Genomic DNA, 14,699 nt, shown 5'->3' with positions numbered 1-14,699 from the left:
TCGCCCCAGCGGGTCCCAGGGCTCTGTGAGAATTCCCTTCCTCCGTTTTTCCCACCGCAATCAGGGTTAGACCGAATTCTTCCTGTCTGTACCAAACCCTTGAACGCCGTCTCTATGGCATGAAGGTCACATTGCCCCATCCTGGTAACCCAAGGGACATAAACCAAAGGACATAAACCTGGTAACCCAAGGGACATAAACCAAAGATGGCAAGGATTCAACGTGCCATGAGAACGCCCCTCTCTCCCCCGAGCCGCAGCCCCACAAAGCGTCCCACAAGATGCTTCCCGATGTGCCCAATCAGACCAGCGCTTTTTCTCCTGCTGCCCAGGAGGACCCAGGGGGACCCGGCTGAGTGGACAGAAACGAGAGCTTTACCGTATCCCGAGTTTAGATCTAACCCCTGAGCAAAATTTACATATTTCATGTTTCTCTAATTTTCTGTAAGATTCCTTGATTCTGTAATTAAACAAACAAACAAAAGTTTGTGAGTTTGAAGTGGGCCCATGTCACTGCGAGTCACTCACCTGGTCGTTAGCCTCCGACGCATTACTGGGGGAACAGAGAAATGACACTTACCCAGCAAACGGAGGAGGAGGAAGAGGACTCCCAGGGCATAAGACTTGAGCTCAGGGCTGACTGTCCTACATGCACAGAGATGGAGAGGAAACAGCGTTGTCACTCCGTGTTAATTCACAGACCCCAGAGCCACTCTGTCCCTAGGGGCCCTTCCCGAGAAAATGACCTGTGGGTTCTTTCTCCTGCCTTCCCTGCCTGAGGTCTGAAAAACAACAGTGACTGTAGTAACATGTTTTTAATGGCTGCAGCTCATCTTGTCATTCGAAGGACAGAATGCAAATTTCATCTATACCGTCCTTATTTTAACGACACCTTGTTTTTTGCCAGGACGGGAAAGCATCTGAGACTGAAGGGGGGGGGGTCCTACATATCCGGGACACATCAGTAGGGGAGACCCAGCCCCTTACACCTCACAAACAGGCCAGGACCACGAACCAGGGTGTCGTTCTCGGGCCATTTGGAGGAACCAACCAGATCAGCGTGATCTGACACCCCGGAGGGCTGACGTCCTGTCTCGGCACCTTCACAGTTCTAGCTCCTTATTTTGAACAGACTCCGTCTCCCTGGCTCTGGTTCGTCCGGAACAGTCCCTCAGAAAGATCTCACACATTTTCTAAAATTCTGAGTGCTGCATTTTTGTGGCACCCAAGCTCTGGCTGACAGAGCCAGACACCAGTATATCTATGAGATCCATGGTCAGTTCTCTTTAGAATGTGTGTGTTACACACAGTCCGAGCTCCTCAATGTGATTGGCTCCATGGTTCCGGGTTTTTTTTTTCCCGTCTATTCATTTCAAGGGATTGACTTGAAAGGCATAGAAGCAAAGGAAAATTCTTAACAAGAACAGGCGCTGGCATAATGAGCTAGAATATTTACCATTTGGAATCTGATTTCCTTTTAGCTGTCGTGACACCGGGAATAAACTGAGCAAGCCACTAAGCTCTCCCTCTGTGTCCTGTGGGGAGATGGATGCCCACAGGAGGAACGACCCTTAGGTCAAGTGACACAGAAATGGCGGGCTCGGGCCTGATGTCCTAGGGAGTTGCAAGCAAGGCCCGGCTCTGAGCCTCAGCTCCAGACTCAATCGCTGGGAGACCCTGCGAATGCTATTAACCACCCTCTGTCTCCCCACTGGGAGCACAGAAGTTAAAACAAGAGCCCAGCACTGGCCCCTAGGGGGCGCAGTGAGCGCCAGCCTGTGGGACCCTCCCACCACCCCACGTTCTGAGCACTCTCAGTGGCAAGTGTGCTCTCATCAGGGTGCCACTGTGTCCGCTGCTCTGGGACGGGGCAAGGGCCGGCCCACGTCTGGGTGTGGCGCAGACTGGGTGGTTATGGAGTAAGGGACCACCCTGGCCCCCTACACATGCATGTGCGCGCCTATGCCTCCGACAGACCCCCTGGAGCGTGGAGCTCAGAGGTAGCGGAGGCCCCGCCCGGACCCCTCGGGCCATCCGCTGCTGACCTAGTTACGAGGACTCCAGCGCCTCCTGAATGTCTCCGAGAACTATTCATCAGGCTGAGGTTCAAAGGGTTAAGATTTCAGCTGCCTTCCGTGATAGGTTTGCCACTCTCGAGGACAGACTGGGTTTTTGCAGGAGTCATGGGGGCAGGACAAAGGGGACCCATCAGTGCTAATGGCTGTGAGGGTCATTTTCCCTGCATATTGGTGCCTTTTGTGTGTGACCAGCACACTAGAACTAAAAGCGAATTTCTAATAATGGAAAATAAACGGCCGATAACAGAGCCATCCCAAATCCACACCTGAGGCCTGACGGGTTTAGTCCCCATGGACATGACATCGATTCCTCCCCCACATATAATTTAAATTCAAACGGTCATTTCATAAACACTTTTTATATCCTTAAGAACTGTCACTATCTGATCCATTCAACTACGGTACTATAATTGAACTTGACTCCAATTCAGGTTTTTCTGCTACTGTGGATAACACTAATAAAAATCTGTCTGCACGGACCTTTTTTTTTTTAATTTATTTTTATTTTATTTTATTGTAGAGATGTATTTTCTTAAGATAAGTGGGCAAAAGGTAAGATGACAGCATAAGCCTGAATGTTTTTATGACTCTTGATGCACAATGCCACCCACGCGGCTTTTCTGAAAGGAGCAATGCTTTGTTCAGTGCCACCGGCGCTGTGTGGTTTTTACCAGCTTTCCTACATGTAGCCTTGCCAACATCGGGCGTTTAAAACATACTCTTCACATTTCGTAAGGGTACAATGGCCGTATGCGGTTGTACCCTGAACGCTCCTGCGTGTGAACAAGGCTTTGCTAACGACCTTCTAGATAACGTCAGCACTTCCTGTACGTCCTCTCCCCTGGGAATTCAGAACAACGACCAGGGGCTGTGGTGGGCACAGCGAGAAGAGGAGGAAGCCAGACCCAGCACCCGCGGACGTATCTAGCCGTGCACATTGTACAAAGCTAGATACCACGGCAGCAGGTGCAACGCGCAACTCAGAACACCACTCAGTAATTCACCCTGGCGGCACCTTTCCTGCCCCCAGGACTGGCCCCCCGAGACAGGGAACCCCAGTATGAGGGGTGGCTCTCCCCAAGAAGAGTCAGCGCTCCCCTCCCACGAGCCACTCGGCACGGCACCACACCGTCCCCGACAGCCCCACACATCTCGGAATCACCTGCAGAGTCTGCTCTTGGGAGGACGTGAATGTGTACTTTTCTCCCGTGGGCCCTGCTTTCTGCTGCTGGCGAGCCCCCCCCGCCCCCCGACATAACGGGTTCCCATCAGCCCTAGGGAGCTGGCTCCTGAGACTGGTCCAGTCGGTACCTGAGGTTTTGACCTCCAGGAGACACGCCCCGGTGGGCGAGGGGTCAGGGGGGCTGGCCGGGGCCCCCGTGCTTACCGGATAAGGATGATGACGGAGGGCGTCTGTGCCATGGCGCCGATCATGCTGCACACGCACATCACGCACAGGAAGGTGAGGAAGGCCTCCTGGCACCCGGGGCTGGGGCACTTTCCCGGAACCACGGTCGCGTTCTCGGGCGGGCCGGTCGTGAGGCACGCGCAGCCGGTGAGATTCTGCAAAGGAAACAGGCGGCCCTTTTAATGGGGGGTGTCTCCAGCGCCCGAAGCCAAAGCTGTCCATCCGTGGGAGCCCGTCACAGCCCAGTGATGCATTCCGTAGCATCCCGTTAATTAGGCCTGAATAAATGAGCTGGCTTTTTTTTTTTTTTTTTTTTTAAGGAGGCTGCAAAGCACATGCAAATAAAAAGGAATATTTACGGGGAGGAGAGCTGCTGGCCTGTCTCCTGGGCATTTCGCTTCCCTGATCAAGAATCCGTCCATAAGCCGCGGGCCGTAGACAAGCATGCCCCCCCAATACAATTAGGGAGGAAATTGTGCTTCCACAATATGATAAAACAGTGCCAAATGAACATTGTAATTACTTGCCAATTTGTCCTCTCTTTCGTGCAGTTATAATTACACTAACGGGGTATTAAGAGCAGTAAATCAGGTCACCTGCATATTGTCGCTGGTTCGGTGCCCAGTGTGGCACTTGGAACAAAGGATGTGCCCCATCAGGGATGAAGTTGCCCCAACTGGGGGGCCTGGAGAGGGGGGATCTGAGGGGGAAATTCCCGAGCGAGAGTCAAGAAAGCAAGAAGCGGGCGCCCAGAGTGGGGCGGGCGCAGGCCCCAGCCCGGCCAGCGCACAGATGGCTGTGTGATCAGAGAGGAGGAAGAGACACCTTGTTCCATCGGTACCCCGAGAGCCAGCCCCGCCGCCCCCACCCGAGGCACGGACCTCGCCCACGCGGCAGGCAGCTCTGATGGCGAAGGGAGGGTGGGCGGGGCTGGGGGAGGCGGGGCCCCGTGCGTGCCACGCCGGTTGGGGTTTGATTATAGGGGTGCGGGGTCTTGAATGAATGCAAAATGGAAACAATCGTAAGTGATTCGCTGCCTTTCCTTCCAGGGCTGCTCAGCTGTCAGCACACGGTGGGCAAGTGAGGGGGGTCCTCCTGAGAGTCACCCCCAGTTTTAAGTCCTCCGCCCAGCCTCTCTGCCCCACCCTCTTTCCCCTCCCTTCATTTCCTACCCACAGAACAGGCAGACGGGCTTTTCTTATCCCACAAGGCTGCAGGGATGCTTGCAGGGGGTGTCCCCCACCCCGACAGGGCCACCCTGTGTGACTGCCCTGCACAGGGGCTTTCTCCAGGGGCCGAGGGGACAGACACTGTGGGGCTGGGTCCTTTCTCCCAAGCGGTCTGCCCAGAGCAGGAGCCTTTGTGTAAATTAAAGCATCGGGGGCCGCTTACAGTGGTCCCCTGGACGGTGCCGGCCCCTCCCTCTGCCCAGAGACTTCCCAGTTGCCTTTCAAACCTGCACCTCTGCGAGGCCTCCGCTGGAGCTGTGCCCTGAGCCCAGCGCAGCCCCTGCAGAGCACACTGAGCCCCACCCGGCGGGGACCTCGGCCTGCCTGGGGACCAGACGAGCCTTCCACACCGTTCCCCTGGCACCTCCGACAGCGCAGCCGGGGGGCCTCCGCAGCTAGCTCGGGGCACGCTCCTCTGCTCTCACTCTGAAGCAGGACTTCTTCCCCCTGTGACCCAGAACACCACCTCTCTCCTGCCTGCGGGAGGCACCGGCTCACTCTGACGCTGACGACCTTCCCAAGGGGTACACTCACTACTTCAGCTCCCGTCTCTCTCTCACTGGCTGGCCTCTGTCCCCACTCATGAATACCGTGGTGCCGCTCACCGGTGGCCTCTGAACACCGACCCCACCGTCCACTCCTCTCCTGCTGGGGCTCGCAGGAGCAGGTGCCCCTGGGCCTCCAGGACCTCGGTCTGGACTTGCTTCCCAAACCCACCCACTCCCTTTAGCACCCGTGCGCCTTCTCATGAGGCTCCTGCGCGGGTTTCTAGCCCACATCCTGCCCGGACCCACCGGCAATGTCCCTTCCTAAGACCCTCAGCCTGTCGAGAAACCCACGCTGCGTCCAGGTGGCTCCTGAAACAGGCCCCCTTGGGCAGGGCTGCGAGCACGCCCCTGACGGGACGGGCGAACGAGGAGACATCTTTATCTTGGACCACGGCCCCCACGGTGACCGTGTGGCCCCGCCTGGCCTGGGCGAGCGAGGCAAACGTGTTCATGACTCTGAAGTCCTTGCAAATGCAGTGAGCGGACAGCGGGCGAAGCCGCCGCGGGATTGGCAGCCCAGGCCACGGGGAGAGAGGCGGGGTTCACCAGCCAGGAGGTCAGGCCGGGCAGAGGGCGGCCAGAGACTGCATGCGCCAGCCGAGACGCGGACAGGCTGGTGCAGAGGAGTGCTAATGGGTGGGTCCTTCCCGAAGCCTCTAGGCCAGGGGTCCCCAAACTTTTTACACAGGGGGCCAGTTCACTGTCCCTCAGACCGTTGGAGGGCCGGACTATAAAAAAAACTATGAACAATTCCCTATGTACACTGCATATATCTTAAAGTAAAAAAACAAAACGGGAACAAATACAATATTTAAAATAAAGAACAAGTAAATTTAAATCAACAAACTGACCAGTATTTCAATGGGAACTATGCTCCTCTCACTGACCACCAATGAAAGAGGTGCCCCTTCCAGAAGTGCAGCGGGGGCCGGATAAATGGCCTCAGGGGGCCGCATGTGGCCCGTGGGCCGTAGTTTGGGGACCCCTGCTCTAGGCTCTGCTGTGTTCGTTCATTCAGATTTAATCTCCTCAAGATGAGCGGTCAGAGAGGCTGGGGAGGAGGGAGCCACAGGACGTCAGCGGGGTGTGGCGGGCAGCACCACCAGGGAGGTCCCACAGCTGCATCTTTCCCCTGGTGCACAGCTGGAAGGGATGACTCCCTCTGATGGGGCTTCATGGTGCTGCCCCCTCAGAGGAAGGACACAGAGGGACAGCCCTCAGCCGATATTCACTGGGCAGCTACATGGGAACCCCTAGACCCACAAGAGCTCCACGCAGTAGGGAGTCTGAACGTGCAGAGATAACCGGGTGTAAGCGAACAACCCTCTTTCATTAAGGAGATAATAGAGGTTGGGATCCTAATTGTCTCCCTGTCTGTACACAATAGTCCCGCCAGGCCGGTCTCAAAGCAGATGGGTCTTGGAAACCGCTACCACACCATCACGCTGAACAAAGCAGTGTGCCCCCAGCGCTCTCCCTGGTAATCCCCGATAACCACTCAGAAAGGGCACGGGGCTCCAGACGAGTTTATAATCCCTGACCTGGAAGATGTCCAAGTCCCCTTCCCCGTTCCACAAGAATGTCTTCCCACTCTGCTGTTCTCCAGGGAAAAATGCAGTCTCCCTGCCTCCAGGGGTGGGGGTGGGGGGGCTGGATTCTCTGGTGTCACATGCAGGGGGGTAAAATCTAGCTTTACTGGAATAAGAGCATGGTGACACTCAGAGGACCACGGGGCTTACACAGGAATAGGTCTGACAAGCTTGGGAACCTGTGATGACCTAGAGGACAGAGTGAGACTGGCCCATGAATTCTAGATGAACTTATCACACAGACAGACTTGCCTGGGCACAAAATGACATAAATTTAACATGAGTCTCGCCCTGGCCGGTTGGCTCAGTGGTAGAGCGTCGGCCTGGCGTGTAGAAGTCCCAGGTTCGATTCCCAGCCAGGGCACACAGGAGAAGCGCCCATTTGCTTCTCCACCCCTCCCCCTCTCCTTCTTCTCTGTCTCTCTCTTCCCCTCCCGCAGTGAGGCTCCATTGGAGCAAAGATGGCCCGGGCGCTGGGGATGGCTCCTTGGCCTCTGCCCCAGGCGCTAGAGTAGCTCTGATCGCAGCAGAGCCATGCCCTGGAGGGGCAGAGCGTTGCCCCCTGGTGGGCGTGCCGGGTGGATCCTGGTCGGGCGCATGCAGGAGTCTGTCTGACTGTCTCTCCCGGTTTCTAGCTTCAGAAAAATACAAAAAAAAAAAAAAATTTAACATGAGTCTCAACACTGTAAGAGCTAACGTTCCACAGCAATCTGAATGCCTATCTACAGGGACTGGTCACATGGATTTCAACAGATTCACATCAGAATACTATACAGCTGTCAAAAAGGTACGAGGATGCTGTATACATGTTAGTATGAAAAGAACTGCAAGATAACATTAACAACAAAACACCCACAAACAACAAGGCACAGAATAAGACCCAATATGTGCATTAAAGTCCAAAAGTACCTACTACAAGGAACTAATAATAGTAACCACCCACTGGGCAGAGAGGCGGGTTGAAAAGTGTGTCAGTGAGAGGACAGGTAGTAGAAGGGGCAGCTCCTACTTTTTTATGCCCTCCTTTGTATATTTCCTGATTTTTGAACCGTACAAATGCATCATTTCAGAAAAATAAAATGAATAGGTCTAGAACAGGCATGGCCAACAGATGGCTCGCGGGCCGGATCTGGCCCACGTAATGAGTTTAAACGGCCCGTGATTAAATTTTTAATACTCTCCACTACTTTAAAATCTCAGCTACGCAGAAGCAGAAGCGTCTTTGATTATTGGAAATCGAGATATTTAAGAAGATAGTGATACGCGAAAAAGAATTCTGTGTGTGACTAATCTAGGGTTAACTTCCAATAATTGGTCGAATGGATTCGCGATACTTATTTTTTAAAAAAATTCCATTATAAAGATTTACAACTTTTGTACTCGTCTGTACTTGATATGAACTGTTTGGTGTTTAGCGGCGATGTGAAACCCACCTTCTTTTAGGTGGAGTTTGCCAGTGCACACCCAAGGTCAAACAATTCGTTATTTTTGTGGTCAAGTGTGCTGAATCAAGTGGCATTGTAGCGTAGACATGTCTAGGCTGCAGTTGATAACTGAAAACATGTCTAGGCTGTTTGTAAAACAAAACAATTGTTTTATTTGCGATATAACCCCTTCAAGCTCATTCTATTAATTAAATATTGTTTTGATTGATTGCGACACAGTTTGGATATTTATACGGTATGTAATTATATTTTTATTAAAATAATATTGTATATTAAAATTTTTTCACTCACATTTATTCATAAACAAATTACATAATAAAGGTTTGTTTTGTTTTTTTAAAATTTTTCTGAAGCTGGAAACGGGGGGGAGACAGTCAGACAGACTCCCGCATGCGCCTGACCAGGATCCACCCGGCATGCCCACCAGGGGGCGACGCTCTGCCCACCAGGGGGCGATGCTCTGCCCCTTTGGGGCGTCGCTCTGTTGCGACCAGAGCCACTCTAGCGCCTGGGGCAGAGGCCAAGGAGCCATCCCCAGCACCCGGGCCATCCTTACTCCAATGGAGCCTCGCTGCGGGAGGGGAAGAGAGAGACAGAGAGGAAGGAGAGGGGGAGGGGTGGAGAAGCAGATGGGTGCTTCTCCTGTGTGCCCTGGCCGGGAATCGAACCCAGTACCCCTGCACGCCAGGCCGATGCTCTACCACTGAGCCAACCGGCCAGGGCCCATAATAAAGTTTTGTTTACTTAAATGAATTGTTTTTGTACTTAACATTTTTTAATTTTAATATTTCGTCCGGCCCGTGAAAAAAAGTTTTCTTTCTAATCTGGCCCAGGGGCAAAAACTGTTGGCCACGCCTGGTCTAGAACTTGAAGAAATAAAGAAATCAACAGAAGAAGGATAGCACAGTCATTGAAAACCATATGCCTATTCCTCATTTCAGTCATTAATTCACACTGAGAAATGTTTCCATTCGCATACAACGATGGGGATAAATAATTACAATAAAGCTGGAGACCAAAAAAAACAGAAAAATTACTCTCCGGAATCTTGGACTCATTTCCCAGCGCTGAAGGAAGGCCTGCGCACGCTATTTTGACAGCTCACGTTACGAGCAGAAAACACTCCATCAGCAGTGTTTCAAAAATACTGGCAAATCACGTTGTTTTTGTTTGGGTCCCCTGCCCCCATACACACACATAGACATTCAATACTGCCATGTCAGTTTCTATTAATTGTACAAATGAACTAGTTTCCTGTTTGAAGGATATAATACTCCTCTGGGGACAGCCACTGGGGGTGATGACATTTGATGTCTGAAGAGCTAGACGTGAACTCGTGGGGAGATTCGCAACGACCTGGATTTGCGTTCTCTCCGAAACGCAGCCAGTTACCAGGAAGAAATGACGATTTCTATTGAGTGTCAGGCCCGGGCCTGCGGCTGGGAAAGGGGGTTTGCCGGCAAGAGCGGCCTTCCATCCTCTGAGCACGACATCCTAATCACGGAGGCAGCGAAGGACCGGCGGCACCACCACAATAGATGGGCACATTTTCCCTCTGAATGAAAACATACTCCTCTGTGCTCTCGACATTTATGGATCCTCCCATGATTCAGTGAAGTTCCACAGTCATTCTCCCGTCTCCTATGACTGTCTTTTTGTCGCTTAGAATCTCTTCCACCTCGTTAGCCCAACCCAAGCGGGTATTTCTAGGCAGAGGCCTCGGAGCTTGGAGCTCGGAGCTCATCATTCACCAAGAGCCCCCACCAGAGAGCTACCTGCCTGGGGCCAAGGGGCTGCTGAGAAGCTACAGGAAGTGACACACACCCGTGCTCCCTCCAGGGGTCATGGCTGACTGCTGATGGCCCGGGAGAAGTGTCCCCGAGAAGAAGGCCAGGCCTCTGTGCACCTTTCACCCCTATAGTCTGTGACACGGGTCAGAGCATACCCTGACCGAGCTTGAATGGTCTGCAGGAGCGGGGTGCTCCTTGGGGGGGCAGTCGGGCTCCCCGCTGGCCGAGCAGGGGTGTCAGGCAGGAAGCAGTGAGCGAGCCCGGAGTGGGTGCCGTGGCCGCGGCTCAGCATGGTCCCCGGGCCCCTGAGTCTCCCCCTCCAGCTTTCTCCGTCTGGACCCCAGATCACATCCTTGCCTGTACCACAAGGTTCAAGCCCCCAGCTGCTCATGCCCGCCCGGAGCGTGCATGCTCTCCACCGGGTGAACAGCCGCCCCCCACAGCGAAGGTATGATCCTGACATCAATCCTCCTTCAGAAAAAGTGATTGTGCCCCCTCCCGCCAGCCCCGTCCTGCCCAGAACTCATTTCTACCCACACAGGCGTAACACATTCAAGTCAACTAATCCACCTGCCTACCTGTGTCCTTCTCTCAGAAGGCAACCACCTAACCTTTTTTATTTTTAAGAGAGAGGAGGGGAGATAGAAAGACAGACTCCCACATGTGCCCAACTGGATCCACCTCCTGTCTGGGGCCAATGCTCAAATCAACTGAGCTGTTTTCAGCGCCCTGGGCTGACGCTCAGACCAGCCAAGCCACTGGCTGTGAGAGGGGAAGACGGAGAGAAGCAGGTGGTCACTTCTCCTGTGTGCCCTGACCAGGGATCGAACCCGGGACATCCGCACGCCGGGCCAACGCTCTATCCACTTGAGCAAACCATCCAGGGCCACCACCTAACCTTCAATGTTGAACTTCTTTTAAAAAATAAAAACGTTTTTCCTTATTGGAAAAAAGGATGCATGTCCATTTCAGACAATGTAGAGATATACAGAAAATTTTAAAAGAAATAAATAAAAATTAATGTTTCAATCCCTAGCAAGAAGTCAACTAGGACCAGGCAGTTATAATCCTTCCAATATATTTTTTATGCAAAGATACATATACATTTAGATTTTTATTTTTCTTGACTAAACGGGATCATAACCTCTATATAGTTTTTACAATGTGTTCTTTTCACTTAATACTATATCGTAAACTCGTGAGCCCAGGCTAGTTGCTGCTCCTGAGTGTTCTCTCGTACATAATTTTATTAATAGGTTAGCTCTCAGTTTCCAGTAAATACGAGTTCTTTCGTTACTCATTTCTGTATTTCTAATGGCTCGTCCAGGATCTGGGACATATTAGGTGTCCCAAAAGGCCACGCCCCCGAGAGCCTGATTTCAGAACACTGGGTCCCACCTGACAAGCCACCAACACAGCGAGCGTAGCCTTTCCAGTCTGCTCTGGTGGAGGGGCCTGGGCTGTTTGAGAGGGTTTGCGAAGCCTAAGCCTTTGGGAGCCAGATGGAAAACAGGTAAGAAAAACGGTCCCGGTGCAAGCGGTGGCCGGTGGCGGGTTACCAGTGCTCAGTTCCGGCCAGTGGCTGCCCTGTCGGGGTGCAGGTGCCACGCTGGCCGTGGTCCAACCTTTACAGAGACGCCGGGAACCCAGCTTCGTGTATGGAGTGCCCGGGCTGTGAAAGCATGGTTTAGGCCACAGTCAGTACTACAGAGCAGGCACGAGGTACAAGTAACAGCCTGCTGCTCTGCATGAGATGCTGACAGGACACCGCTGGTCCCCAGCCTGGTGTCCACTGCGGGTCAACACAGAATGGTGACAAAGGAAAGGAGGTCAGTGCTCAGTATCAGCTCAGACGCTGACCAGTCTCTTGAAAGATAAAGAACTAAGAACTCACCCCTTCTCTTTAGAACAGTGGTTCACCACGGAGGGTGGTTCTGACCCCACCCCCAGATACTGAAATATCTGGAGACGCTGATGGCTTTATAACTTGGGGGGGGGGCGACTGCTACTGGCCCTCTGCTGGTTTGTGCCCAGGGATGCTTCCAGCAGCCTCCAGTCCACAGGGCGTTTCCCACACCCACAACGCCGCACTCCTCAGGTGGAGACACTCGCTACTAGAACGCAGGGACTCAACCCTTGGTGTGTGGGGAGGAGCTTTAAAAATACTGACTATGAAACCAGAAAGTCAGAATTTCCAGGGACAGGGCTCAGGCTTTTTTTTTTTTTTTTTTTTTTTAAAGCCCCACGTGACTCTAGTGTGCAGCCAGGACGGAGAGCCGCACGGCTCCATGACGAGGCCCCTGTGTGCGTCCACAGCAGGCCGCCTCCCCCCCCCCCCCCGGGGAGCCTACTCGGGGTTCTACTCAAGCTGGTGCTCGATAAATATTTGTTGCCGGCGTGGAGGCACAGATGAATGGTCCATCATTAGTGCCCTGCAAACCGCCGGGGCCGGAATTGCATCGACTTTCAATGAACGTTCTGTTGGTGGCTGTTGTACGCTTATTTAAAGTCAATTATCCAGTACGTCAAAAGGACACAACGTCCAGCAGCCTGTCAGTGGCACGCCAACGTGCCTTCTGCTGGAATCGTTACTTCCGAGAGCGAGGAGTACAGAGACGATCTGGACAGCACGGTCGCGCCAAATGGAGCTTACAGCATCAGCCCGCGGCCTCGCTGGCCACCCCTCCCGGTCACACAGCACGAGGAGAAGGACACACCGTCTATTCGACGCAATCCTGGACACTTCCCGTGGCTGTCCGTCAAGGCGATGGGAGGAAAGGACGAACAAAACCCAGACCAGAGCAGGCAGGAGAGTCTGGTATCAGAAAATGGCGAATGCTAACCAGATTTCCTCATAATCAAAATTATTATTTGAACGGTGAATTAGTCCCATCTAATGGAGTTAGGGTAACTTTTCACCTGTCTTGATGGAAGCTATAAAGTGGTGATGATGAGCAAGGGTTGGGTCTTTCGTGTTAAAGTCGGCACCAGCCAACCCTCCCGTCTGCCAACTGCCTGTCGCCCCCTGTGGCTCCCGGTGCTCCCTGAGGCCAGCACAGGGCATCCAGCTGGCCAGGAAGCCTGGGACCTTTACCCAGAGCCACGGCTGCCCCTGGGAATGCAAGGGTCGCAGCACAACCCCATCCCTGCACACCGGAGCCCAGTGGAGGGACACGCAGGAGTGAAGAGCCACTTTGCCGGGGTGTGGGTGGGTGGAGGGTCACGCAGTCCTGGAGGAAGGGACAGGTGGGAGGAGGCTCTCGACTTCGGGTAAGGAGGTGTTATGCGTGTGAAGGGCTGGGGGGGGGGGAAGACCCTCCCCAGTAAAAGAAACAGCGTGTGCAAAGGCCCAGCGGTGAGGGTACGCTGGGTGTGCTGGCGGCGCCCTAAGAAGTTCAACGTGGCAAGTGGTTCTTCAAGGCGGGAGGAGGGAGGAGCCCCAGGCTGGGGAGGCGGCAGGGACAGGCTGTGAGGTGGCTGCAGGAAGAGCCCTTGCAGGTAGCAATAGAGGTGGGGATGCTAAAGACAGAAGTCACAAAGGCAGAGGAAGATAGCCAGCCATGCCAGCACCCACCACCATGGTCAGTGTGACTTGAGGCAAGTGACTAATCTGTCATCGGGATACAAGCAACACCTCCCCCAGGTCACTAAGAGGATGAGCGAGATGACAGTCACAGGGCTGGGCGGGGTGTAGGCAGAAGCGTGGTCACCTTCACCACGGAGCAGGTGGAGGGCTCCAGCAGCTGGCGAGGAATACGTATGAGAAGAAGAAACAGGGAAGAGAGGAGGAAGCCTTGAGTCTGGGGAGGAGCGTTCTCCCAGCTTGGAGACAGGCGCCAGAGGGGCGGGGAAGGAGCGGGCCGGGACGCTCGTCCGCCCTTCGGCCCCTGCGCAGAACACCGCTGCGGAGATCTGAGAGACCTGCAGCCGCTTCTGCTCATTTCCGGACGGGGGCCTGAGATCCCCTGACTCTGGGCCCCGAGGGCCACATGAAAAGCCCCGCCCACTGGCCCGCACAGGCTCCTGCATAAGCCTGCTGCTGCTCCAAGTTCTACGGCTGCAGGTTGTTTTGAGGGCTAACCTGTCACAGGCCCTTTCCCAGGATGCAGGAGGCTGTGTCCCCAAATCACTCCTCTGCCTGTGGGAGCCAGGGCACCTCGAGGTCTGTCTGTAAGAGGGAGGCACATCCCTCCCACCCCAGCGCTGGGGCTTTCTCGGCCAATCAGAGGCCCCGCTGAGGAGCACGCAGGTGTCTGCGGGATAAATGGCGTGTCCAGGGAGGTGAGGAAGCTCACCATTGGCAGCTGTACCCTGTAGCGTGTTGCTACGGCCACTGGGAGGACCCTGAGCTGGGCCCAGCTCTTAGTAACTCTTGTGCCCATAAAATCAGAGGAGACACAATTTTTAAGACAATTTTGGGGCCAGAGAGTGCTCTGGAGAAGAGACTCCTTTGGCCTTGGGGCACTTCCCTATACTTAATTCTTATAACTGGATGGTCACCAACACTGATTTATAATATAACTTTTTGAATATCAACGACATCATCGTCACGAGAAAGAATAGCCTGTATTTTTATCTTAACTACTCTCCAGGTTCCATCCCTTTTTTAAAAA

The 14,699-nt window shown here is 53.7% G+C and overlaps 1 protein-coding gene across 2 annotated transcripts in view; it reads right to left on the bottom strand.

Moving 5' to 3' along the window:
- The window catches only part of SLCO3A1 (solute carrier organic anion transporter family member 3A1), a 309,333-nt gene that overhangs the window by 13,653 nt on the left and 280,981 nt on the right, over positions 1 to 14,699 (bottom strand). For both annotated transcript variants that reach the window (XM_066354829.1, XM_066354830.1), the window contains exons 8-9: positions 3,465 to 3,640; positions 580 to 644 (exon numbers count right to left, since the gene is read on the bottom strand). In XM_066354829.1, coding sequence (XP_066210926.1) covers positions 580 to 644; positions 3,465 to 3,640 — 241 coding nt within the window. The remainder of the gene's footprint in view (positions 1 to 579; positions 645 to 3,464; positions 3,641 to 14,699) is intronic.

The sequence above is a fragment of the Saccopteryx leptura genome, chromosome 13 (assembly GCF_036850995.1).
Source record: "Saccopteryx leptura isolate mSacLep1 chromosome 13, mSacLep1_pri_phased_curated, whole genome shotgun sequence".
NCBI classification, from domain to species: Eukaryota; Metazoa; Chordata; class Mammalia; order Chiroptera; family Emballonuridae; genus Saccopteryx; species Saccopteryx leptura.
Note: the sequence above shows the minus strand (reverse complement) of the source record. Positions and strands in the feature narration are given on the sequence as shown.